This window comes from Gobio gobio (genome assembly GCF_949357685.1).
Source record: "Gobio gobio genome assembly, chromosome: 15".
NCBI lineage: Eukaryota > Metazoa > Chordata > Actinopteri > Cypriniformes > Gobionidae > Gobio > Gobio gobio.
The window spans coordinates 30970157-30997421 of NC_137108.1; the positions used below are offsets into that span (position 1 = coordinate 30970157).

The 27265-nt window shown below is 38.9% G+C and overlaps 2 protein-coding genes across 2 annotated transcripts in view; both read left to right on the forward strand.

The window, feature by feature from the left end:
- Window positions 1–2832, forward strand: part of npr1b (natriuretic peptide receptor 1b) — a gene marked incomplete at its 5' end in the record, with an annotated part of 59375 nt that extends 56543 nt beyond the window's left edge. The window contains one exon of the mRNA XM_079836836.1: window positions 741–2832. Within this exon, the coding sequence (XP_079692962.1) occupies window positions 741–904 (164 nt within the window). The 3' untranslated portion in view covers window positions 905–2832. The remainder of the gene's footprint in view (window positions 1–740) is intronic.
- A 4589-nt stretch (window positions 2833–7421) lies between these two features.
- On the forward strand, window positions 7422–26956 carry gon4lb (gon-4 like b). Its single transcript, XM_079837213.1, has 31 exons — window positions 7422–7522; window positions 8024–8244; window positions 8404–8505; window positions 8638–8879; window positions 9109–9183; window positions 9275–9325; window positions 9405–9455; window positions 9537–9635; window positions 10467–10577; window positions 10689–10865; window positions 10955–11174; window positions 14380–14481; window positions 14567–14607; window positions 14681–14793; window positions 16612–16813; window positions 17019–17105; window positions 17828–18002; window positions 18110–18260; window positions 18840–18990; window positions 19191–19307; window positions 19677–21491; window positions 22092–22386; window positions 22512–22675; window positions 22785–22982; window positions 23110–23253; window positions 24090–24395; window positions 24477–24587; window positions 24708–24882; window positions 25706–25979; window positions 26067–26169; window positions 26280–26956. Exons 2-31 carry the CDS (start codon window positions 8043–8045, stop codon window positions 26391–26393), a joined length of 6168 nt encoding a protein of 2055 aa, XP_079693339.1. The 5' UTR covers window positions 7422–7522; window positions 8024–8042; the 3' UTR covers window positions 26394–26956.
- Window positions 26957–27265: the final 309 nt, after the last annotated feature.

Consider the following 27265-nt stretch of genomic DNA (forward strand, 5'->3'; position numbering starts at 1 on the left):
CATTTCCAGTATCAGTTTATTTAGTCTGTAGTATGTCCCTTATTAATATGTGTTGTTGTTGTTAAATAAATCTTTGTTCATTGAAATAAAGCTGATATATATAAAAATCACATGAAAAACTTTACATGAACCCACTACGAAAATCCAAAAGGTTGCCTTGGTATATAAAAATATAAACAATATTCACACTCCACCGACAAATATCAACCAATGTTGACAGTCACCAGATGACAGTATGTCACCTCTTAGACATTCCAAGATCCAACAAAAGCTGATTCAACATGTTCAATAAGTGAAAACAAGTGCTCACCAATGCCAACAGATGCACACTGATCCAAAGAAGAAAAAACAACAACGATTGTGTCTGTTGTCGTCTGTCGGTGCAGTGTGAATTGGCCTTAACTGAATTAAAATAATGACTAAAACTAGAACTAATTTTAAAAAATGACACGCATGTAACAAAAGCTTAAACTAAAATGAAAATGAAAACTGGAAATAAAAAATAAATAAAAGCAAAATATTAATAAACAATAATATTATATAAATAAATAATACTAAAATAACACTGTGTGTGCCAATAAAAACAATTGGCTTTTTAAAGTACCTGCTGGTGGAAATTACATGAGTAAATAATGTTTGCTAACATACATTAGTCAACCTGATGAAGTGAGCGGTGTGAACTCAACTAATCAGGGCATATACAGTAACACTGTAATCATTTACACGCTGTTATCCCACAGCTCTGAAGATTCATGTGTCGTCAGCCACTCGAGATGTGCTGCAGGAGTTCAACTGCTTCCAGCTGGAGCTGAGAGGAGATATAGAGATGAAGGGAAAAGGGAAGATGAGGACCTATTGGCTTCTGGGGGAAATGAAGGACAGTGATAGAGACGGTGGGGACTGATGAAAAGCTTCACGGAATCAGCAGAGACACACTGATTCTAGTCAAAGGCACCCAGGGGAACCAAGCCAAGACTGTTGGAGGCCGGTTCTTCTGTTGGCCAAATGCACACTCACGTAATCCTGTACAGTGTTAGATGATATCTGACCTTGTATATATGTACTTTAAGATGTTTCTTTTGTAAGAGCACCAGCTGCAGCTGTAAATGGAGTGAAGGTTGAGTGTGATTGAATATCGTCCCCTGGTGGATAAGTAGCAGCACTGCTGGCTTAAAACATAGTAGGCTAAATACACTCACCTAAAGGATTATTAGGAACACCTGTTCAATTTCACATTAATGCAATTATCTAATCAACCAATCACATGGCAGTTGCTTCAATGCATTTAGGGGTGTGGTCCTAGTCAAGACAATCTCCTGAACTCCAAACTGAATGTCAGAATGGGAAAGAAAGGTGATTTAAACCATTTTGAGCGTGGCATGGTTGTTGGTGCCAGACGGGCCGGTCTGAGTATTTCAAAATCTGCTCAGTTACTGGGATTTTCACGCACAACCATTTCTAGGGTTTACAAAGAATGGTGTGAAAAGGGAAAAACATCCAGTATGCGCAGTCCTGTGGGCGAAAATGCCTTGTTGATGCTAGAGGTCAGAGGAGAATGGGCCGACTGATTCAAGCTGATAGAAGAGCAACTTTGACTGAAATAACCACTCGTTACAACCGAGGTATGCAGCAAAGCATTTTTGAAGCCACAACACGCACAACCTTGAGGCGGATGGGCTACAATAGCAGAAGACCGCACCAGGTACCACTCATCTCCACTACAAATAGGAAAAAGAGGCTACAATTTGCACAAGCTCACCAAAATTAGACAGTTGAAGGCTGGAAAAATGTTGCCTGGTCTGATAAGTCTTGATTTCTGTTGAGACATTCAGATGGTAGAGTCAGAATTTGGCGTAAACAGAATGAGAACATGGATCCATCATGCCTTGTTACCACTGTACAGGCTGGTGGTGGTGGTGTAATGGTGTGGGGGATGTTTTCTTGGCACACTTTAGGCCCCTTAGTGCCAATTGGGCATTGTTTAAATGCCACGGCCTACCTGAGCATTGTTTCTGACCATGTCCATCCCTTTATGACCACCATGTACCCATCCTCTGATGGCTACTTCCAGCAGGATAATGCACCATGTCACAAAGCTTGAATCATTTCAAATTGGTTTCTTGAACATGACAATGAATTCACTGTACTAAAATGGCCCCCACAGTCACCAGATCTCAACCCAATAGAGCATATTTGGGATGTGGTGGAACGGGAGCTTCGTGCCCTGGATGTGCATCCCACAAATCTCCATCAACTGCAAGATGCTATCCTATCAATATGGGCCAACATTTCTAAAGAATGCTTTCAGCACCTTGTTGAATCAATGCCATGTAGAATTAAGGCAGTTCTGAAGGCGAAAGGGGGTCAAACACAGTATTAGTATGGTGTTCCTAATAATCCTTTAAGTGAGTGTAAATATTACTTCCAGCCACAGTGTGTAAACATGTAAATATTAAAGATGATGTTATTACTCATAATTTAGCTCACCAAAAAAAGAAAGAAAGAAAATCACGTGGCTTTCATCAATTGTTTTAAGACAAACATCCATCACTTATCATTTATTTTTATTTGAGTAATATTTATAGATTCTTATATTCCAAATAATTTTTTATCTCCCAGTCGGACTATTGCACACATATGCATTCATCCTTAAGCCATTTAGACACATTGTTCTAGTTCATGGTCCTGCTGAATGAGAGAGGCTCCAGTTTTGAGAGACTGTTGTTATTGATAGTTTTTGGTGTAATGATGCAATATCGTAAGCCACGCAGTACTACAGCAGCTTTAACAAAGCATAAATAATTCATAAAAATAAAATCAACCTGCCTCAGTAACATCACTGTTTGATTTTTAAATAATTTTCCCAGTTTTTTATTATTATACCTGCACAGTCTACAGGTATGTTTCATGGATGGGAGATTGACACAGAATAGATTCATCATCAACGATCATCTATGAGAAGCACTTTGCCTTTGTATTATTTTACATGCTTGAATGTTTACTTACTCTGCCTTTTTTACATTTGTTTCACAGTCAGTAAAGTGATTCAAGTGTTCTCTGGTGTTCAAGTAATAATGAAATCTCTGGCAACATAATCATAGGCAACAGTAGACTGTCTACTGCAAACAGTCTATCTCCAAATGATCTGCTTAAGGTCACAATTATAATACATCACATTCATATATAACCTGATATTAATTTCTGACTGCAATCAAGATATGAATCCTTTTAAAATCATCTTTTAATTTATTGTCTATATTCTCTTGAGAGTTTACACAAGTACCTGCCTGACACTTCAATTACTTTTAACCATCTTGAGTGGTTGTCATTCCCTTAAGCACTTAAAGGTGACTCTTTTGAGAGTGCAGAGAGACTCTTAATAACTGCTCATTCAACAGTCATGACAACTCTTGAGAGATTGGCATGGTAATGGATATTGCAATGTTAATGTATTTGGGCTTGGCGGAATAGATCTGATATGCTGCTGCTTCAGAGCAAGTACTGAGACTTGCTACTGCAAATACATTCACAGACACGCTGCTGCTGCTGCACATATAACATACATGAAATAACTTAGCTTAGTGGTTCCCAACCTGTGGGCCCCAGTGAACCTCCGGGTGGGCAGCGGGTTAACTTAAAATGAATTTGAATATATTAATATAATTCATTAATTTTATGATTGAAACATTAAATAATAAAAGATCAATTATATCAACTAAAAAACATAAATTACAACAAAGAAACACCTCTCTCGTACATATTCTGTGATTGTTTGGATTCGGAGCAGCCCAAGACTCTGTGTGAAATACGGCGGCTCAAAACACCCAACCGCTTCATGAACACAGGATACGCAAACTACACATTTCAGTTGGATAAAGCAAACCAGTGTGGCTAAAAAGTTTTGATGGATGACGGTTGTAATAAAGGTAAAGATGATTGCAATGGTCCTTGCAGTATTGGTTTGGAGGCGAGGGGGGCCTTCGAGTAAAAAAGGTTGGGAACCATTGCCTTAGCGGATCTATACAGGTGGCACTGGGGAAGGTGGAGCCACAGCTCATTGGCCACTGATGCAACAGCAACCAATCAGCTAGATAACGATATGATTGCTACCAAATTAAATTCTATCTGCCAACTAGGGCCAGTTGTTCAAAACATTTAATCTGATTAAAATGATCTGGATTTGGAAATCCCATGTTTTGCTATCCAGGATCAGGTAATCCAGTTTACTTGGATTGCTTTTTCAAAGCAAAATTGAATTGGATCACCCTGATCCAGGTACACACCTTTTCAGATTACCAAATCTGGATAACTAGTGCTCTGCGGAGCCCTTAAAGGGACATGGTGATGAAAAAAATATAAGTTGGGAGAAAAAAAAAATTCAAATGTTTTTGTTCTCTCAGAAAATCTCTTATAATTGATAAGAAGTAAAAAGTCTTATAAGTGATATAAAAAAAAACACTTTAAATTTAATATATTTTTGTTTGATATTTACAGCTCTTTGGGGATTATTTTATGACTGGCTACGGAAAGGCTTAATGTCTAATGTCTTCTAATGTATTACTTTAATAATTTAATTAGCCTAACTAATCATGAGCAAAATAAAATATGTGTTTGTGTATTATATGATACAGATGTTGTATTTTTTGACCAGTTTTAAAGTTTTACTACATTTTCTTCCTTGAATCCATCTTGAAATCCTACCCCCTGTTGGGATCAGGAGAATCCTGTTTTTTTTTTTTTTTTGGATCAAAGTTATCCAAATCCTACTGACAAGTTTTGAACAACACAAACTGAAGGTTTGATCCAGATTAAAACTAGGATTGGATTCCGTGATCTAATCTGATTTCAGATTCCTTCTTTCCCTTTTGAACAACCCATTTTCAAGATTTGATCTGCTTACCTTTGAACAGCTGGCCCCTATAGGGTTTCATGACAGAACTTGGTATTTATGAAGTGTTTGAACGTTGCATTATGTTACACATATAACACAAATATTTTAGTTTTTCCTCTGATTAGCACTGCTGTGCTATATTCAGCATTAATTTTTAGTCCACACATTTGTTTAGCAATTAAGTATTCATTTTAGCACATAGAGAAACTCATGTGCAGACATTGAAAGAAAGAAAAAACAGCTAGGCCAATATCTTTAAATTAATCTTTTCTTACCAGTTTCCTTAATACATTATGAGTTGTGTGTCATATTGAGTATATATCAATATAGGCTATTCATGTATGTATTTAAATGTAATTGTTGTGTATTGGTCATTCATCAACCTATTGGGCAGCATTTAAAATGAAGCATTTATTATACTATATATGCATTTATACTATGAATTAGACCAGACTAGACCGACCCTCTTAAAAATAATGGTTCTTTATTGACATCCATGGTTTCATGAAAAGCCTAATATTTTAAGAACCAAAAGGTTATTCTATATGGCACAAACAATTATCATCTGATAGCGCTACAAAATAAAACGTTGGAATCTTTATTTTAAGAGTGAACAGTTTCCACGTTTCTTTTACAGTTTTTACAGATATTTTATTGGAAAATGCTACAAGTAGATTTATACAAAATCAATTTTTTATCACATTGGATTTTTTCATTTTTTCATATCACATTGGATGTCCAATCTTTGACCTTTGAGGTTCTGCGTCTGCACAGATGAATGTTATTTTTTGTCCAGTTTCTTTAGGAAACGACTTCACCGAGACCAGGGAAGCTTGGGTAAACATTTTAACAATCCTTTTCGTAGAAATCCACAGCTGAGGTGATGAGCAGGTCTCGATAGCTCTGAACAGTCGCGTGAATCGTGCAGAGGAGCTGCATCACCAGCGGCCAGAGCGCGCGCAGTTTTCACGTTTCTAACATGTGAGAAAGAATAATAAGATTGATTCTTTGATTTCACAGGACCATGTGCATGTTCTGCATTGTTGAGACATTCCTGAAATCCATTTTGCTCGAAAAACAACGATTCCCTTCTGCGCACGCACGGACTTTCAGCAAGTGTCAGAAAGCCATACGGGGTGGTGATTTTACTGAGGTGAGGTAAGGACATTGCTGCTCTGGTGGTCGGGTCTGACAGAACGTAAGTCTGGAGATCCGTGAAGACCAGGTCGTGCTCCTCTGAGAATGGGCAGCACCGCGCGAGTGCTCGGACTAATGATGGTTGGTGCGTGGACCGGGGAATAGTGTGCCGCCGTCCGTGCCCGACTCCAGCCTTCTCCCTGCCGCATCCCTGGAGTCTAGCGGGGCACAGTGAGGGGATGGTGAACTCCGGTACACTGGCAGGTGTCACCACCATATTCCCAAGAGGAACCTGCCTCGTTGCTGCCGGTTGAATCTCCCGTGCACTTGATTGCCACGAGCTGGTCGATTTCTGCCCATTGTTCACATATGGCATAACTTTTGGATGTAAATGTTTGTAACGAATATTTTCCGTTGAGCCAAATAATGTTTTTCCCCTTATCTGACCTTTCTTGTTGTTTATGGTATTTTCTCTGCAACTTTTCCAAAACTTTTAACACGAAAGTCTAGAAGTCTTGCTCTGCTCCAGTGCAGAACAAAAACGAAAAACTCAAGTGCCAACTGAAGGTAGCCTAAATATCCAGTCCCAACTCTAATAGACTCCTCCCAGTTTGAAAGAAGTTTCTTTTTAAAATAAGTGTATTTAATTAGTCTTATAATTCTATAGTTATATTTAACATACATAAATAAATGTAGCCTACAACAAAATACCAATTGCTTAATAAATAGGCCTACTATGTTATTGTGTAGCTTAAGCTGGTTCAGCTGTTTTTTTCCCATCTGTTAAAAAATAAATAAATTTGTATTTGTTTATTTATTTTATTTTAATTTTATATGTTTGATTCTTTTACCTCCCTGGCTTTATTTATATAATATTGTTTGAATAATAATACTAATACATTTCAAAAGATAATAGACTCTTTCCAGTCTGACTGCAGGTGTGCTTTAGCTATTGATTTATGTATTTATTTTTTCAGCGCGTCACTGTCTCTCTCTCTATATAGGCCTACAGGATTTGAAATTAACCTTTTCACTCACCAGCCAATTTGGCTACAAAAGTTTTAAGCCATTCAGAACTTCTACTAGCCAAAAAAGAAAAGAAAAGAAAGAAAGAAAAAGAAATAAACCAGATTAATACGTCACAGTTTATAAATATTTATCTTTGTTGCGTAGTGACACGTATGTTCAAGCAAGCCAGATATGCGCAGATTCTGCGCAATACGCTGTATTTAATATATTCATATTTGAGTATTTCCCTGGTATTTCCGCTAAATCTGCGCAGATTTTACACATACATATATTATTTTCTGCAAAACGCTATTTTGTAATAAATTTAGTTTTATTTAAAACAGTGGCAGTCAGTGCTACAGAGGAACGGGTTGTTTTCGCCTCTGTTTGTGAGGGAAGGAAATGACCGTAACACCCGCGGTTTGTTTCTGAAGCGGCGGGCTAGTGTGTATAAAACTACCGATGGCTGCGAACACTTGTTCGTGGGTAAGAGGAATTTTTTACAATATGAAATGTGAACAGAGCAAATATCATTCTTGCGAGACACAAATATAAACTGTCTAAGAGTGCCGTGTTTTGTTTAGGGGCGCAATGCTAATTTCAGTTAGCAAATAAGCTAGCAGCAAAATATACAATCATACAGATTCACTGTTGGTGATCTCCTTCTCTCTATACTTGATCAACAATTACTTTTAAAAAAACACATTCACATATTTTACTGTGTGCATTGTCCTAGTGTACCAGGAAAACATTTACTGAACGGAAACAAAAGACTGCTGTGTTTATAGTTTATTGGTCTATGTTTCAAACTAGTGAGCTGTCTAGGTAGGCGACTCACTGGATTTTGATACACAACCAGAAAGATGTAGTGTTCTTTATCTGACTATTAATTAATTATTATTTTATAATTGCTTGAATTAAGACTGTTAAGGATTAGTTGGAAGACATCATTTTGGATCACTACTGTTTCTTTACCTGTGTTTTCAGGCTCAGAGACAGATTGAACATGGGGTGGAAACGCAAGTCGTCGTCTCCAGAACCACAACTGAACCCTGCCAAAGCACCTAAGAGGGAATCTATCAGATCATCTCCTTTCTCTCTCAAACTGTCTCGTAGTTCCTGGAGAAGAAAGGTCTCCACCCCCACTAAGACCAAGTCAATACAGACTCCAGTTCAATCCAATTGCCAGGAGCAGAACTCTAGTGCAGGTAATGCAGAAATGAGCAGTATTCATTGAGGGAATTTCATAGCAGAGCTTGATATTTGGGTTTCTCTCTCTCTCTGTGTGTGTGTGTGTGTGTGTGTGTGTGTGTGTGTGTGTGTGTGTGTGTGTGTGTGTGTGTGTGTGTGTGTGTGTGCGCGCGCAGACCATAGTGAGGATGACGATGACAGTGTCCATGACTTCACTCCAGTTTCATCCCCCCTGCAGTCTGAGGTGGATGCAGAGCTGGGTCTGGTCATCACTGTGGGTGAGTCAGCGCATTTGGCCTTGCTATTAACCACACTTGACTTAGTAATGTTATTTGCCAAGTCAAACATCACTATTGGATTTAGGAGTTTTCGAAAATCTGAATGAACTCTCATTGCTTGCCAATCCTTAGAAGAGGACAGGTGTGAAGGAGAGGAGTGGCCGAAGAAACGAAATGTAGTAAATGTAAAGAAGAGTGGAATGGCTCAGGTGGAAGGAGAGTTCCCTGAGAAGAATGGAGAGATGGAGAAGACATCAGAAGAGCTTGAGGAAGAGGATGAGAGTGAGGAAGAGTTGAGGAAGCTGGATAGAGATTTAACTCTTAAATCTAAAAAACTCAAGCTCTCCTCTGTCAACGTTCGTAACATCATCCATGTGAGTCTGATTTCAACAAGATGCAAGTTCCTTTAAGATTTTGTGCTTATGTGTTCTTGAAATATTAAACAAATGCCTTCACATTACTGAATCACTAAATTATCTGAGATTATTCTCTGAATCTTCAAGAAAACAACATCATTGTTAGGAAATGCTACCATCAAATCGGTGGATAAAATCGGTAATTTGAAAATCAATTACAAACTTTTTTGTGTGTGTTTGACCTCAGGAGGTGGTAACCAATGAGCATGTTGTGGCCATGATGAAAGCTGCTATAAGAGACACACAAGATATGCCCATGTTTGTAAGTTTCACTTTTATTTAACTCCTACAGTGGAAGTCTATTTGAACATGATCAATTTATTTGATTTTGAAATTTATTTTGTTTAATTCAGGAGCCTAAAATGACCCGTTCTAAGCTCAAAGAAGTTGTTGAGAAAGGGGTGGTGAGTGTGTTTTTTCTTATCAGGAAGTTTTGAGCATTTTAAGCTCTTATGTGTTATAATAATGGCTGATTTTTTTTAGGGGATGTGCAACTGGAACATCTCTCCAATAAAGAAGCTGAATGAGATTAAGGTATCAAATGGATGTGATGTATCACTTTTGATATTTCATTTTTTTGGCCGATGTTCCTTGCTAATTGGACTCTTTCCTTAGCCACCCCAGTTTGTGGACATTCCCCTGCAAGAGGAGGAGGACTCCTCTGATGAAGAGTATTGTCCTGATGAAGACGAGGAAGATGAAACGGCTGAGGAGGTGCATATAACATTATAACACAAATACTACGGTACAAAATGTTGGGGTTTAGACTAAAAAGACATTATAATGTTTAAAAAAATGTATATTTATAATGAATTCTGTTCTTTTGAACTGTTCTGTTCTATTTTATCAAAGTCCTGAAAAAAAAATTGTGAAGCAAACTGTTTTCAACATTGATATTAAGAAATATCTCTTGAACAACAAATCAATATATTAGAATGATTTCAGAAGGATCATAAGGGTTAACCTATAAACCTTTGACTATTTTTCAAATAAAAGATTTCCAGTATCATAAATGGATGAACTTTTGCTTAAAAACAATGAAAAAAAGGTCACCCATGATTAAAAAAAATGGACCAAACATATAACAAACGTTACTGTAAGTAGCACTTTCTAAAACTTTCTAGAACTGTAGAGAACTATCTGGAAGTTTCTATAGCTGTTTGTCTAGAACAATCCAAATATTTATATATAGAGATATATATAGAGAGAGAGAAACCTTGGCATTTATGTACAAGCTGTGGTTTATTAATCATGTATTTATTACGTTTTACTACCCAATTCTTCACTTACAGTCTCTTGACTGATTCATAAAATATAATATATATATAATCATGGTAAATGGACTCCATTTATATAGCGCTTTTAACAGACCTACGGCCATCCAAAGCGCTTTACATTTGCCTCACATTCACCCATTCATACACTCATTCACACACCGACGCCGGTGTCAGCCATGCAAGGCGCCATCCAGCTTGTCGGGAGCAGCTGGGGTGCAACCTACATGAACCACTGCCGATAATATCATATATTTGAATTTTCTCTCAGACATTTTTGGAGAGTGATGTGGAGAGCACAGCCTCCTCACCACGTGGCAGCAGACGTTCTTCTTCTCATGGTTCCCCCCAATGTGATGATGCCAGCAACAGCCCCAGACTGGTACTTTACACAGTATTATGATCACATACACATACTTGTATTTCATTCTTTCTGCACATTTCTCAAGGTTTAAGTCTCTTCATCTCTCTTTGTCCTCTGTCTCTGTCACAGAAGCTCAGGCTCTCCAGGCACTTGAGAGTTGAGGCAGTGCCTATGGGTCCCCCTGCCCCACCTTCTCAGTCCTGTGGCCCCTCACGATCCTTCAGGTCCTCTGACCCCTTCATTGAGAAACTCCATGCTGTGGATAAAGAACTTGAACTTAGTCCTCTTTGCATGGAGCCTTACCAGGTACTGAATCACATACACATACACACAAATCTCTCTGCTTTCTGTATATGGTTTTCTCTCTAAATTTTGTGTGTCTCTGTCTTCTGAAGGCTCTGAACAATGGCGGTGGAGGGGAGCCAAATGACAGTTTGGTAGCCTGCCGTACTCGGTCAAAACGTCCGCTGAGGGATGTCCCTCTGGATCAGCTGGAGGCAGAGCTCCGTGCACCAGACATCACACCAGATATGTACGATAACGTCTCCACAATAGAGGACCGTGAATGGACCCAATGGCTGCAGGGACTCATGACGTCTCATCTGGACAATGAAGGTCAGTAGGTGTAGTTTGTAATGCCTGTGTTTGTTTTGATTGTTCATATATTTGCCTTCTCTTTTTAATTTGATTAATTCAATTATTAATGATGATTTTTATTAGTAGTAGTATTTGTTAAAAATTGAAAGGGGGAAAAATTGAAAACATGATTTTATTCAGCAAGGATGTGTTAAAGGAACTGTATGTAAGAAATGTATTTCAATTAATCATAAAATCGCCCTGATATGTCACCAGACATTAAGAAATCATGTTAATTTCAAATACTTATATCACTGACAACAGTAGTCCGGCCAGGTTATTGTCATTTAAAAGTGAAGTTGCAGCCCTCAACTGATGTTGATGTTGACATGTCTACCAATCACGAAGTCAGTAGTGTTTCGGCATCCGGGTTGCCAGCTCTGCTCTAGTTACCACAGCTGCAGCTACAAACTTTTTGGATAAAAAATAAAACTTTACGAAACCTAAAAGACCTCGTTATGAATCAGAAAAACGTTGTGACAATGAAAAAAACAATCATGCTGTGAAGGACTCGTCACTTGCCATTGGAAGCTCCTTGTAGCAGTCTACGTTCCTGCTGGATCCTATCTGGCAACCTCGAGTTAGGGGGAGGGGGAGAGGGGATACACTGCTCTACAGTAATTTGAAAGTGATTGCAGTACCAGTTTTGGCCACAATCTTGCATACATTTCCTTTAAATTGATCAAAAGTGACTTTAACGTCAGTACAAAAGATTTCTATTTTAAATAATTGTGACCCGTGCTGGCAAAAGGAGTCAGAATGTGCACGGGATAATTGAACTACGGGCAAAACAAGTGAAAAATGTTGATTTTGAGGTTTTCACAAAACTAGTTAATTAAACCCCCATCTAGCAATCCCAATTAGCAATTAAAATAGCAATTAAACAAGTTTAAAAAAAACAACAATTAAACTTCTAAAAGTAGAGTACCTTTTCTCGAGCTTACTCGTGCTGACTGACAGACCCGGTGTGTGCACTAAGACGCCTCAGCGTGCAGTCCCGATATACACGTGTGAATTATAGTGAAAATAACATAATTTTGGAAAATTTGCTCATTGCGACTAGGGATGGGCAACAGTGATCGAGTACTCGAACGTGACAGCGACGATCGATCATTAAAACGATGATCGCCCTGACTTTAAAAAAAATATTTGTCTATTTTTCTGATTGTTATTGCGGCATTTTTGGCGGTAACTGAGGTTTGATTGGTTAGCATTAGACAGCACGCCTTCCAGACCGGCGAAATAAAGTGAAACTGAAGCGCGCACTGCAGTGATGCCTGGAATCACTGTGATCATGAAATACAGTTAAGTGCAAGATGTACAGCGCTAATCTGTCATATACATCGCATTATAATGAAAACAATATTGTAATAGAATGTTGTAAATTATCTGTGCTTTAGTTCCCCGCGTATCAGCTGTAAAAGGAAATCCACAAGCGCAGTGAATAGGTCATGTGCGCGTCCGCGTCCTTTTCTGCAGATGCAAGTTGTAAGATTACTTTTATGTTGTCTATATCTGAATCTCATATGGACACGTTTGGTTGAGTTTAATAACCAGCTAGTAAAGCGCTGCCGTTACCAACTGGTGTTCATTCTCTTCAGCTTCAGCTCACATGCAATGCCCGGCATTATCGACTCTGGGTTATTTGATACGGTTATATTCTTTTTAGATAGGCTATTTCTCTTTCAAAAGCATTGATGATATTAATGCAGCAACGTTATTTCGTTCTCATGTTTTTTAACAGTAGACCTATGTTTTATTTAAAGTTGTTTCTCATTATGCCTTCGAAAACGTGCAGTGATGTCACTTTGATCAGGAAAAACAAAATTAAGTGCAAGATGTGCAGAGCCAATCTGTCATGTACATAACATTATAATGAGAACTCAATTGTAATAGTTTTGTAAATTATCTGTGCTTTATGTGCCCGTGTATCGGCGTTGTTGTTAAGGGAAGAGCGCATTCAAAATGTGTAAAAACTAGCACGGCCAAGTTCACGCGTGCATTTGCGTCCTTTTGTGTTGATGCAAGTAGACACTGATTAATCTAATATAGGGTGCGTTTGGTTGAGTTTATTAACCTGCTAGCAAAGCTATGTAGGGTGCTGTTTATTTAGAGTTTCAGTTCAATTACAATGATATGATTGGGTTATTTGAGAAGTTTTAAAAAAAACATCTAAAAACAAAATAACCATTTATGCATCATAATCTAGCAGTTATTTTTTTCTAGTCATATGTTCATGTTTTCATAGACATGTGATGTTTGTATTTGTCAACATTAATTTTCGTAACACTCTTAAAATAGTTTCATATCTCCATGACGGAGACACCCCCCCACACACACATACAAGCCCCGCCCCCAATTACTTGAGTACTCGTTTTTGAGACCTATCGATGATCGAAATGAGAAATTGACAAAAATGCCCATCCCTAATTGCGACTCATTTTGCCTGCATGGGTCACAATTGGTAATTTTTTGAACTTTCTATTCATCAAAAAATTCCTGCTTTCCATAAAAGTAAAAAAAACTAGTTTTCAACATTGATAATAATAAAAACATGTTCCTTGAGCACCATATCATCATATTAGAATAATTTTTGAAGGATCATGTGACACTGAACACTGGAGTAATGGCTGCTGAAAATTCAGCTTTGACATCACAGAAATAAATACAAATTTAAAATATATTGTATTAGAAAAGTTTACATTGTAATAATATTTCACATATTACTTATTTAATGTATTTCTTTTGTTGTAAAATAAATGCAGTCTTGGTGAACATAAGTGACTTTCAAAAACATTAAAATAATCTTACCGACCCTAAATTGTTGATATTATTTGGGGCTGTTTTTGACATCTATCATTTGTTTTCTGGCTTTGGCTGAACCAGTGAACCTGCATGTGTAATCATGTCCTTTAAACAAATCACTATCATGCCCATTGCACTCAGACAGATGCTGTCAAAGCACTTTTCTTAAAAGTCTTAATGGCTCTCTCTGTGTGTGAGACTAGTTTAATGTGTGTGTGTGTGTGTGTGTGTCAGCGATTATGTACCTACCTCTGTTTTTTCCACTCATGTTTGTCTTCCCCTGACCTTTTCCCCGATTCCTTTTCAGCATCACTACTCTGTGTGTGTTCTCACACGTGAAAAATACAGTTCTTCTGATGATTCTCTCTCTGTATTTTAGAAGAGGCTGATGAAGATGATGACCCTGAATATAACTTTTTAGATGATCTAGATGAGCCAGATTTGGAGGATTATCGAAATGATCGTGCTGTTCGTATCACAAGTGGGTTTTCATAAGTTGTAGATTGAATAAACACCCCAGTGTAAAGTTTTTGCTTTTAGTAATTTTTTTTCTCTTTCTCTTGCAGAGAAGGAAGTCAATGAGCTCATGGAAGAGCTCTTTGAGACGGTAAGAGGACTTAACACTTAACAGGAACAAGCTAAAGCCCGTCATTCCTCTCATTTTCTGTCCTCTTCTCCAGTTCCATGATGAGTTGGCAGCCAATGAACAAGATGAGGAAGGTCATGAAGAAGATGAGGAACGTGATGAGGAGGCCAATGACACCCCACAATTTAACGTTCCTCAAGCCATTAGGTAATACACACACACACACACACACACACACACACACACCACCAAGTCCAAGGCTCAACAATAAGGATTTTTTTCCTGCTTTCCCAGTCAAGCCAGTGGATTTCTGTGCCCTTTTCAAATTTCAACTGGCCCAATTGAACTATTTTATATTTAGAACAATGTGTGTGTTTGGTCTTTTTTTCAATAAAGAAAACCATATGCAATTGCTTTCTGATCTAAAATAAAACTATATTTCTAGCAGTACAAAGTACACAGACATGTTAAAACACCCTCAAGATCAATCCTCCCTTTGGGACAGAGCAGCAGAGTGGTGCTGTACCTGTTTGGGTAGGGAGGTAGAGAAATACTCTAATGTGTCCGATTGTTTCGCTGTTGACCCCGGGACACAGTATGGACACTGCAGAGCTACATGTACACATTCACTATAGACTGAACACATTCACACAAATCACATCCCCCACTGCTGAGTACAGTACAGGTGCAGGTACATACGTCACTGCGAACGTGCTGAAAAGATTTCACTGTATGTCTGTGCTACGTGCAGATTCCAGGCACAGAGGCTTTAAATAGAGCTCATTTACTGGAACAGATAACCACTACATGCACGTATGCGCACACACACAAACAAAACTGACACCTACTCAAAGGGCTTCCCTTAAAACATATGGCCCTTTTTCTGATGTTTTAACAGTCATCAACAGTCCCTGTCTGAGCCCTTATTTAAAACCCGTCACATCAGCTTGTCACCTCCATGTTCTTCTAAGGATACGTGTAATTAACGTTGTTATGGAAATAGTACAGTGTCAATCAACACAAAACTGTCAAGAGATGGACATGCCACACAGTGTTACAGCTTATTATTTGCCTAGTGAAGGGGTCATTACAGCTTGTTCTGTGTGAATGTGACTTCTGTGCGTCACTGTGTTCTGGGTACAGACCCAGATGTGGCTGATGTTTTTTTTTAAATGTTAACGAGGTCTGTGCTGTCTCTTCCACACTGTGAGTGTGTGTGTGTGTGTGTGTGTGTGTGTGTGTAAATGCCAAGGACTTGTGCCTGTAATGGTCATTTACTAGGGTACAGGGAGTATAAGACTTAGTCTGCTTTATTAGCTAGTCACATTTGATGACTTGACAATGAGTTTAATAAATATTATGTCACTAGATCTGAGGAACATAAGCATCTGCATTTTTGCAAAGGAAAATATACAAAATAATGAGAATATTTTGATAATGCTGTTATTATACTATTAATATGTATGCAACTGTCAAAACTACTCATTTTCCTTTAGGCCTATACATTTTTGTATTTTATTTTAACTCTAGATGACTAAGCTAATAATTGTCATCTTATGGTAGATACGCAATAAATTAAAAAAGCTTCTATTAAAATTTTATAAAACTCTATTTTGTCTAAATAAAAAAAAAATAAAACAAATGAAAATTAATTCTATTAAATGCTAAAAGTTAATTTAGGCATCACAACAGAATGCATGGAAAATGACTATTCATTTTGAGATTTGATAAATAAGTTTTCAATGACTACAAAGTTTTTCTAAATTGAGGAAATGATCATGTACAGTTTAATATCCAATATTGGCTGATACGGTAAATTAATACAATCTTTAATGTATGCCAATAAACGATTAGGTACTGATATATCATGCATCCCTAGTTAAGAATACTATTTCAGAACAATTCAAATTGCCTCATCAAGATGGCATATTTGCTTTGCAATAATTATTAGTGCTTCTAGTACACATTTAAAAAACATCTCTCACTCTCTTAAGATTCAGTATGTTTCTGTTTGTCTGTCATCAGGTTTGAGGAGCCACTGGCTCACATGTTGACAGCATGCAGGCGGACCGTTAGAGAGCAGCTGGATGCTTTGCAGCAGCGACGGGAGAACCAGGTTCGGACCATCCAGCATGCACCCGGGCCTGGCATGGTTCTTGTGCAGCCAAGCTTTCCTCTGGTGGTCACGTCTCCCCAGAGAATACAGTTGCAGCAGCAAATACAGCAAGTAAGAGGCCGTTTTAAACACAACTAGTGAACACACTGGACACGCTTAATTTACTTTTAAAGGGTTACGTGGTCACAAGGATCTAATCTTTTACCAAAGAGCTGTTGATTCTTGTAATGCATTGAGAACACATCTTTTCAAAGCTCTTGTTTTATGCTGATTTGATTTTACATTTAACTAATTTTTTTTCTGTTTTTTCTTGCAGCATGTCCAGTTATTGACGCAGGTTAATATGCTGTGCAACCCAGTAGAGGCGCTACAGAGTGAAGCTCAAACCACCAAACTTTTCCTGGTAAGAAAATTGGGGATTAAACACATCAGTGTGTGCTTCTCATTTCTTACTCGTATATCCACAGGCTTGTGGACGTAGGAGTGAGGAAATAAGGAAGCATCAATTTTGAGTATTGAGAAGCACCAAGTGTCTTGTTTTTATAAACTTTAAGGCTTAAGAAAAGACTGATGAACATGGTTCAGAAGTGATCAATGGAAAGGAAAAGTGCTCTGCATGAATAAATGGCGTGTTGCTTCTCCTGTTTGATAAACAGATTGTTACATTTTTTTTTAGTCTTGCTATTTTTTTAATCTTAAAATTAAGAAATGATTCTCAGGTGCTTTTGTTGCTTGACAGATTCTTTTTTTAGAATTAGTAAAATGACCAGACCAGTACTATTACTATAAGTGCAAATGCATTTTCTTTTACCCTTTCCCGCTTGCTTCCTATTGTGTATTAATATCCCTAAATGTAATTTCCCCCTTATCTTCTTAAATTATTGTTTCCAAGATTTAGTTTTACTTTTATTTACTTTTACTTACAAAAATTAAAACCATGTGATATGAAAGAGATTTTAACACCACCTTATAAGCCACAGATCTAGGGGGGAGTGAATTATACACAGCTTTATGCCAAGCTTTATGTTTTTGAGTCCGCAAATTTGAGTACTCTTTAAAAAATTGTTCACTGTTTGCAGAATCATTGTAATGGTACCATAATTGTTTCCTGTCCTGTGTCGATAGGGGGAGTTGCTGTCATTTGCGGAGCGGGCCGAGGAGGGGAGGTCAGCAGTCAATCCGCGTTTTAGAAGCATGTTTAGGGTGTGTAACTTGGAGTCCTCCCTCAAGTTGCTGGAGGAGTTAAAACAATGTCCATCTCCTCTGTATCTTCCTCCCAAACCCATTCGCCATCACTCAGGTCAGGCATCTCATAATGAATTCATATGACCCAATAAATCAAGTGAAAAGCGCATGCATGGATGTGTGTGTGTATCTGATGGCAGTGTGTTTTCTGTGTTTTTGTAGCTTGTTCATACCCACTTCTCCCTGCTGGTCTTGCATGGTTGTTTGCCACACGCTCTGTGTTTCTGTACCCAGAGCTTCTGCCACAATGCAGTCTGGATCCAGTCCTGCATCGCTCACGCAGCAAACGTTATTACACCAAAGGAGAAGACGGGTACAAATGGTTCTGATTGTCTACTACATCTAGGTTCAGTCATGAGAGTGAATGTTTTAATGTTTTATAGAATTTTTTTTTTTTTCAGCCATTAACAGTCTGTGAATGTAGTAGGGGCATGTCGTCCTTGCCAAAATTAAGCAATTACTAAAAGAACCACTTTGAAATAAGCAGATCTATATTTTACTGTATTGTAGTGCTCTAAATTCATGTTTAATTATTGCACTATATATAGTAATATAAGTACTTTAAAAAAATTGGAAAATTAAAAAAACTCATTAATATAGAAAAGAAATACGTTCTCTGAATTTCACAGGGTATCTACACTAATGCAAGTTTATGTCTGTATCTAAGGTGGAAAAAGTACCTTCTTTGAGAAGCTACATTCCATTTTGGAATTGGTCCGTGAAGGAAGAAACGTTAATATAGGCTTTTTGCAGTTTAATGTATCAAAACAAGCACTTCATTCAGTCTGCACAACTGACACCACCTAGCAAACACTTGAAGAAGCAGTGAGCCATACCTTCACCTAGTTTACCCTTTGCCTCTCTCTTTTCCCTTGCTCCCACCTCTCTATAGTCTGATAGTATTGGGGTTAAAGCACTTTGCTCAAACAGAATTCCCATATCACCTGATGAGCCGCTACCTGATCCGGCCCAAGCGTCAAGAGCAGCTGCGTGCACGTGTGAAGGAAATGGCATCTGACAGAACCCTAAACAACATAATCAAGGTGATTCGTAGATCATCTATTGGTTCATTTGCCCATCTTCATATACACTGGTATATGTGGTGGCGCACATTTGCTCCCCAGTTTCCTTGATCTGTCAGTTTGTCTATAGTTTTTACACTTTTTGAAGCTAAAACTTTTAATTGTAAGAAAATGTCATGTTTAATTATGTTTTTATGACAATGTAATGTTGTATGTCCTAGTTTTACTGCCAGTATAGTATGGTTCCTCCTTTGCCAGTGATGTGCAGACCTGTGGTACCTGGAGAGGAGCGCCCTCCTGTGGAGAGAGAGCAGGACGTCATGCCAAACTGGTTGAAGGTATTACAACCCCTTAGACCAGTGGATTATTCTAAGGCCCTCCTATCTAAACTGATAATTACCTGGTACTTCTGTTGTAATAAAAATAAACTCAACAATTGTACATGTTTAATGTTTTTTAGCATTAATGGAGTTCTTAATCATGATTTCAAAGTTCAATGCAAGGGAGATATTTACTTTTACAGAAATTGCTTTTTAAGGCTTTTTAAATGTGCACCACCCTTTTATAATAAATTAATAATTAAATTTAAATAATTAAGACTTAATTAAGCCCACACTAAAACCCATTTAAAATAAATTCTACATTAATAAAAAAATGTAAATCCGATATCAAGTACAATCCTAATGGTTTCAAATTTGTCTTTACAGAAAAGCTTAGCATACATCCATAGGGGAGTTTATCAGAGCAGTTTACAGGTGACCTCCACCACCAAATCTCTTACCTTGTCCTTCCCAAAAGGAACACGCTACCCACAATTCCTCCCTAAAGGTGTTTCTCTGCGTCTGCATCCTTCACAAAGTGCAAGTCGCCCTTCACCGCCCAAATCCCGGCGTCTGTTTGGTTTTGCCCGCCCTACTCTTACCCCATTGGCGAAAGCCCCTCTTTGTCCCACAGGTGCAGGAAATGTATTATCAAATGTCTCCACACCACTTCCAGCACATGGTGTAATATTATTGGCCCAAGCACCTAGCACTCCTATAAATGGGGTGTTCCCATTGGTTCAGCCCTTTTTGACACCTGAACATGGGACCGTCCCACTGAACACTTCTTGTCCTGTTAATTTCCAGTATGTTACTCCAGAATTGGGTGCTAGTAATCTGCCACACCCTTCTGCCAACTTGCCCCCCACTGTAGTTCAGATACCCCCAAGTGACATGCCTCTACTTAGTACTGGGACAGGCAAGATGTGTGACATGCAGCAGATGTCGGATAAGCACAAGAAACGGACCATGCCTAGAAAACTTGCTCCTTTGAAACCAGCCCCCCAGCTATTGCCTCTGTCGTCTAGGAGAATGGCAAACATAAGCAATCCTGCTGTTGTAATGGATCAGCCAATATCCATGAATGTTACACAGAATTTTCCATTAGATAACGTTATCAAAGCCCAAGAAAATGCTTCTCACCTGACCTCCACCACACAGAGAGTAGTCACATCTCCCTCTCAGGATCTTGTCATACAGTTAGTCCCTGGTACACAGGCTCTGGAAAACGCCTCAAGTCCCTATATTGGAAAGACGGCACAGAGGTCAGAATGTGACTTTTTGCAAACCACGAAGAACGTCACTCCTTTACGCTATAGTGTTCAAAATGGTCAAAGGACCGTCTTCTCTCGTCTGACATCAGCAGCAGCAGCAGACCGTTCTCAGTTTGTACTGGTTCAGACCATTTCACCTACTGGAGTACCTCAGTTCCTACTTTTGCCCCAAGACCCATTCATTCTGAACCAACCTCCACTTCCTGCTGAAGGTGTACCAGGGAGTTTATCCAAGCAGACTGCCTGTTCTGACATTCCTGCTGGCTCCATAGTACTAAATAACACAAAGAGGACTGAGGTGCCTTTAAAAATCATAACACCATCCACACCGTTGCCAAATAGAGGTGAGGATGCTGGAGAAATAAAGGATGAGGAAATGGCTGGAGACAGATGGGAAGAGGAAATGGCAGGTGCTCTGTTTGGAAGTCCTCTCTTGGCACTCTCAGAGTCCTCTTGCAGCCCCGACTCCAGTTTGACCAGCATGGATACAAGCACGGACGATGGTGCTGAAGCCTCTGTGAGGGTGGAGATGGATACTGGAGAGTGTCCTCCTGTCCGGTCGGGCTCTGGCAGTCAGGAAACACAGGGAGTGTGCAAACACAGCACTGGAGATGGGAAGGAGCAACAGTCCAGTGGGGGAGAGAAACAGAGCAGTGGGAATGAGGATGTTGGACGGGCCGAGGAGAGGGAGAGTGGGGGAGATGGAGAGCGTGATGAAGATAAAGAAGGAGAGAAGAACAGTGATGGAGAAGATGGCAGAAAAAGAGATGAGGGTGGAAGTGGCGATAAAGGAAGAGAAGAGAAGGATGGAGATGGAGAGCGGGATGAGGAAGAGGAGGATTTCGATGACCTCACACAGGACGAAGATGAGGAGGAAGTGATGTCATCTGCATCAGAGGAATCTGTGCTGTCTGTTCCGGAACTGCAGGTTTGTTTGTATTTTCAGAAAATGACGACAAAAGACAAAAAAAATCAGTAGAACATTTGCAATTGAATCTGTTTATGATGTTTAAAATAATAGGGACCGACCAGTATTACAATTCTAATATTTTTTTCATGATATGGCATTGAATATTTAGTGTTTTGTTCATAAATTTAGACAATATTATCAAATTTCAAAATCTGCTATATAACTTTTAACATTAAAATCTAAAATCTATCATTTTAAATGATACAAGTGAATTTAGCCATCACAGCATTATAATGTGCAGTATGAAAAATGTATATTCTCATTTTGATATTTGCAAGATTACATTTAACAGTGTTTTTAGAGATTGAGCTTTAGATGATGCAAAGATAATTGATATGTAAAAATAGATTAAATGAGCATGCACCATTAAATATACAACTGATACCAATAAATAAATAAAAAATCTAATATTAACTGATATCCGATATGCAACTTATCTATCATGCATTATGCTTAAGTACTTGAAATTCGTTTTTGTAGACAATAAAGTCAGTGTATTCCATTCCTATTTTACAAAACTAATTTTATTAAATTGTTCCTTCTGTGTTCCCTCCATAGGAGACGATGGAAAAGTTGACCTGGTTGGCATCAGAGAGGAGACTGTGCAGAGAGGGAGACTCAGAGGAGGACAATTCGCCCACGTCCCCAACATCCCCCACCTCCCCAAACTCTCAAAACTCCCCTGCTTCCCAGAATTCGCAGGAGGAGAACTCAGAGGATGAGGATGATGTAGCAATAAAATGTGATGAGTTGGAAGCAGGGGAGGGAGAAGGTGAAAAGATTCCTGAGGGAGATGTGCCACTGGGCGACGACCCCCCACAAATCAGCGGGAGAGGAGGAGGCCGTGGAAGAGGTCAGCACAAATGTTAACACCTGATAATGTTGTTTTGAGCGATGTCAAGTTGAAATGAGCCTACTGCCCTGGTTGGTTTTCCAACAGGAAATGTTTCAGTGAATATAGTTTGTTTATTTTTACAGGCCGCGGTCGCCCACCCCCTCGTAGCCTGAAGCGCGGTCGACGTCAGGAACGAGGCAGTAAAGATGCCTCAAAGCTGCTGTTACTGTATGATGACCACATTTTGGACAACGATCCAATGAGAGAGAGCAAAGACATGGCTTTTGCCCAGGCTTATCTCAACAGGGTTCGACCACTTGTTTCTTCGACACACTACCATCTCATCCTCTACACCCATGATTAGAGAAACATTAATTTCTCTCTCTGTTATCTTTCCATTTCTTGTGCTGTTATAGGTGCGTGAGGTCTTGCAAGATATCCCTGGTAAGGTGGAGGAGTTTTTAGGGCTGCTTTATGAGTTTGACCAGGCAGGAGAGAGCCGCAGTGTTGTAGAGCTGTTCTCCCAGCTGAAACATCTCCTCAAAGATTGGCCTGATCTCCTCAAGGACTTTGCAGCTTTCCTTTTACCTGAACAAGCGCTGGAGTGTGGACTGGTATTTGCCATCATTTTATAAACATAAAAATAATTTGTCCTGGCACATAATTCATTTGATTTAATGTCAGTGCTAAAAAAGAAAACAACTTTATCTGTCTCTCCTAACCTCTCTCTCCCATCCCCAGTTTGAGGAGCAGCAGGCTTTTGAGAGGAGTCGTCGGTTCCTGCGTCAGTTGGAGATCAGTTTTGGGGAGAATCCCTCTCATTACCAGAAGATAGTGAGAGCACTGCAGAGTGGAAGTCCTCTCAGTCCTGCTGGCATTGAAGAGGTATGGATGGATGGATTGATTAATAAATTGAAAGGTTTTTTGCAGTCAGTAAGATTTTGTTTTTAAAGAATTTCTTTTTAATCATCAAGGATGCATTAAATTGATCAAAAGTGACCGTAAAACATTTCTAACGTTATGACAAATTTATATTTCAAATAAATGCTTTTTTTAAAACGTTCTATTTGTCAAAGATTCCTGGAAAAAAATCCTTGTGATGCTTCTTTCAGAAACATAAAATATCTTACCAACCCCAAACTTTTCGATGGTAGTTTACAATAAAGTGCCCATATTATGGTTTGTCGAATATTACCTTTATGCAGTGTGTAATATAGTTGTTTGTGAACGTAAAATGGCTGCAAATTTTTAAAGATCAAAGTGAGTGACAAAAAAAGTTATCCTAAAAGATAGATTCGATTCTGAACTGATGAAACGTCATCAGTAAAAGTCTCACTTCCTGCTACATACCTATGTAACAAATTTGCCTAATGCCAGCCTATGGTCTTCATTGGCTTCCTGCGAACAATGTGCCTCCAAATATTAGATTCTGACAGTATGAAGCCGAACAAGTTAAGACACCACTTAAAGACTTAAAATCACAAACACAGAGAAGCCCGATGAAGTTGATTGGTTGTAGTATTGTATTAATTACAATTATATTCAAATAAATCCTATAGGATTTTGCAGGTAAGGTCATGTCTTAGACTGTCTATGTGGGTGCATGTAGAGGGGTAGGGGGGGTTTGAAAATACAAAAGGGGGGCCTGGCAGAAAAAGTGTGTTAGACTGTTTATTGTCCAGACTTGTCCTCTAAAATCCCTTTATTTCTGCTTAACTCAGTTCAAAGCACAGATGGCCACCCTTCTTAAGGGCCACACGCACCTTCAAGGAGAATTCTGGATGTTTTTTGACGAGATGCGTCCACCTCCTGCACGTCCTGGCCAGTTTGAAGAGGCAGTTTGGCCGGAGGACATGGGCACTGGGACAGATGGAGAAGCAGGGATGAGTGTGGGCTCTAGAGGAGGTGTATGGGGAGGTTTTGAGGAGGTTACACTCCCTGATCTAGAGGAGGATGAGGAGTCACACAAGGTTAGACAGATCACCAGCAGGAGCAAGAGGAGGAAAGAAATGCATGGCAACTACAAGGTGTCTTCAAGTTGTACATCCCAGTGAATTCAGTTATCTTTCCCATTCTTGTTTAGTTGTTAATCTCGTGCTTTTGTTCAGGACTGTGATTGGCCTGAGAAAGATTGCTCCTGTCCCTGTCATGATTCCAGCCATGATGCCAAACATCGCAGGCATAAGAGGAAAGGATGCTTGCGTTGTCATGGCAACAAGGTGTTTGCTTTATTTGTTTGATATAACATGTCTTGAAATGTGTAATTGCCACCCTTATTATTAAGGAGACATTTTGATTGAAACCATGTATCCACATATTTTATTTTCACACATTGACAGGCCACTAATGGCTCCAAGGTGCTGAAAAGTCGTGATTCTGCATTTCCGTCTGCTGATGCGCAATCTGAAAGGGGAGGGGAAGAAAAGGGAGAGGAAAGAGGACAAGGGGAGGATGGAGAGGCAGAGAAAGAGGTTAAAGATGAGACTGGCAGTGGAGCAAACAGTCCACATCATGGTAAATCCTTTTTCAAATGAGTGACTTTTTCAATTCAGGTTTTTAATTATTTAAAATCGGCATCTATAAATACTTTTTATTACTACTTTTACTTGAATTATTACTTACTATTACCCTACTGTTCAAAATGGTAAATTGACTGCATTTATATAGCGCTTTCAACAGACCCATGGCCATCCAAAGCGCTTAACATATTGCCTCACATTCACCCATTCATACACTCATTCATACACCGACAGCGGTGTGGGGGTCAGTAGGAAATCAATGATTTTTATTAAGTAAGGTTGCATTAAATTGCTCAAAAGTGACAGTAAAGACATTTATAATGCTACAAAATCAAAATCAAAGAATCAGTTTTCACAAAAATAAACCGCACAACACATCGAAATTGATAAGAAATGATGCACCAAATCAGCATATTAGAATGATTTCTGAAGATTGTGACTGAAGACTGGAGTAATGATGCTGAAAATTCAGCTTTGCCATCACATTTTAAAATATATTCAAATAATAATAAAAAAATTAATATTTCACAATATTATTTTTATCAAATGAATTCAGCCTTTGTGAGCAGAGGAGACTTTTTTCAAAAAAGATCCTACTGGCTCAACTTTTGAATTGCACTGTATATGTTTACGAAACTTTTTATATTTGCATTAATATTTTTTTAAATTAGTGTTCATTCACATATTTGTTGGTATTTGTACTGTGACAATCCTATAATCTGTCATTTAAGTTACTGAATCAAATTCGTACTGACAGTTTAACTGAAACTACAAAAAGCTCTGAAAGTTTTAAAAATGTTCTGTACATTCTCCTGCAGAAGGTGACGGGCCTGTGTGGGAGGGACCAGAGAGACCCCCCTCCCCCATCCCAGAGGAGCAAAAAATACAGAATGAAGAAGTCGACGAGGAAAACGAAGAGGATAAGCATCATACATCTCCACAGAAGCACAGTAGGGATGAAGAGGATTCAGTTGAATTGGAAGAGAGAGATGCCACTCAGCAGAGCACACTGAGCCCGGCCTTGGACACACCTGTGTGTGCCAAAAACATCTCCCTCACTCCCAGTGGAGAGAGGGTCGTTCTCTGGACCAGGTGAGCACAGCCACAGATCATGATCTGTTTTAGAGCATCATTTAATGGCGCTTGTTTTACATGGCCCTATTATCATCTGGTTCATAGAGAGGCTGATCGAGTGATCCTTACTGCCTGTCAGCAGCAAGGAGCCAATCAGAGCACCTTTCAGTCTGTGGCAGAGCAGCTTGGAAACAAAACAGCCAGTGAGGTACCAAAATTCTAAAGTTACAGATCTATTTCCACTGCACTGATCTTTTATCAATGAAAAGCAAATTGGGCATTCCATTCTGTGCCTTTTCAACATCAATGTCTCTGCAGGTTTCAAGGAGATTTCGGGACCTGATGCGTCTCTTCCATACGTCAGCTTGTCAGGCCAGCTCAGAGGACGAGGCTGCCGAGCAGCAGTCTGCCACTGATGAGGAGCAGGATTGAGCCCTGTTGTCATGAAAGGATCAGACTTTTCTCCATCCATATGAACTGTTGTTTTTGTGCAATAAAAAACAGATGCAGTTCTTCTAGTAGCAATGAACATAAACCCCATGTCTTGCACTAACACCAGTCAAAGGCGTATTTTAAGCATGGTGACAAAGGGCCTGAAGGTCTCTCTGTAACATATGAAGTTTAAATCCATTAAATATGAAGATGTTTTCAGATACATGCACAACACACACACACAAAGTTATTATTGAAGAATTGTATCACAAAAACTGCTCAGGTTTTGATATGGCCCGATTTATTGTATTACCATTGGTGGTCCTTCCTGAGCACAAAATGAAACATTTACAAAGCACTAACCAGCAGATTCTCACCAACATTGTTTTTGACAGCTTGACTGTATATTCTGTGAATATATGAACATATGGGGGGCATGTACAGTATTTTTAAATCAGGGTGGTTTTGTTGGTTTTATTTTACTTAAGATGTTAGTTTTGAGAACGATGTACAAAGTTGTAGGTAATCTGGAGAGACGAATAATAAAATGCCTATTTAACTTTTGTGTGAGACTGAATTGTGACATGATTTTATTTATTTATTTCCATCATGAGGTTTTTGGTCAAGATCTTGTTTGACGATGTAAGAGTCGAGCACTCTGTAAAGTCTCCTCCAGCACATCCCAAAGACCTTCAATGAATTTAAGGTCTGGACTCAGAGGTGCCAATTCATGTGCGAAAATGATTCTTCATGCTCCCTCCCAGACGACATTGTCATATTGGCCATGATATGTCTTCCTACACGGTTGTTTAAGATCACTGCAATAATGATCCAATCATAGACTCTTAAACATTGGCATATTTGCCTATTTA

What these genes read in the sequence shown, in the direction of transcription:
- gon4lb (XM_079837213.1), top strand. Translation starts at nt 8,043, where the DNA reads ATGGGGTGGAAACGCAAGTCGTCGTCTCCAGAACCACAACTGAACCCT. An exon ending in AGCAAACAGTCCACATCATG is followed by an intron (nt 24,883 to 25,705) that starts GTAAATCCTTTT and finishes ATTCTCCTGCAG; the next exon opens with AAGGTGACGGGCCTGTGTGG. An exon ending in AGGGTCGTTCTCTGGACCAG is followed by an intron (nt 25,980 to 26,066) that starts GTGAGCACAGCC and finishes TCTGGTTCATAG; the next exon opens with AGAGGCTGATCGAGTGATCC.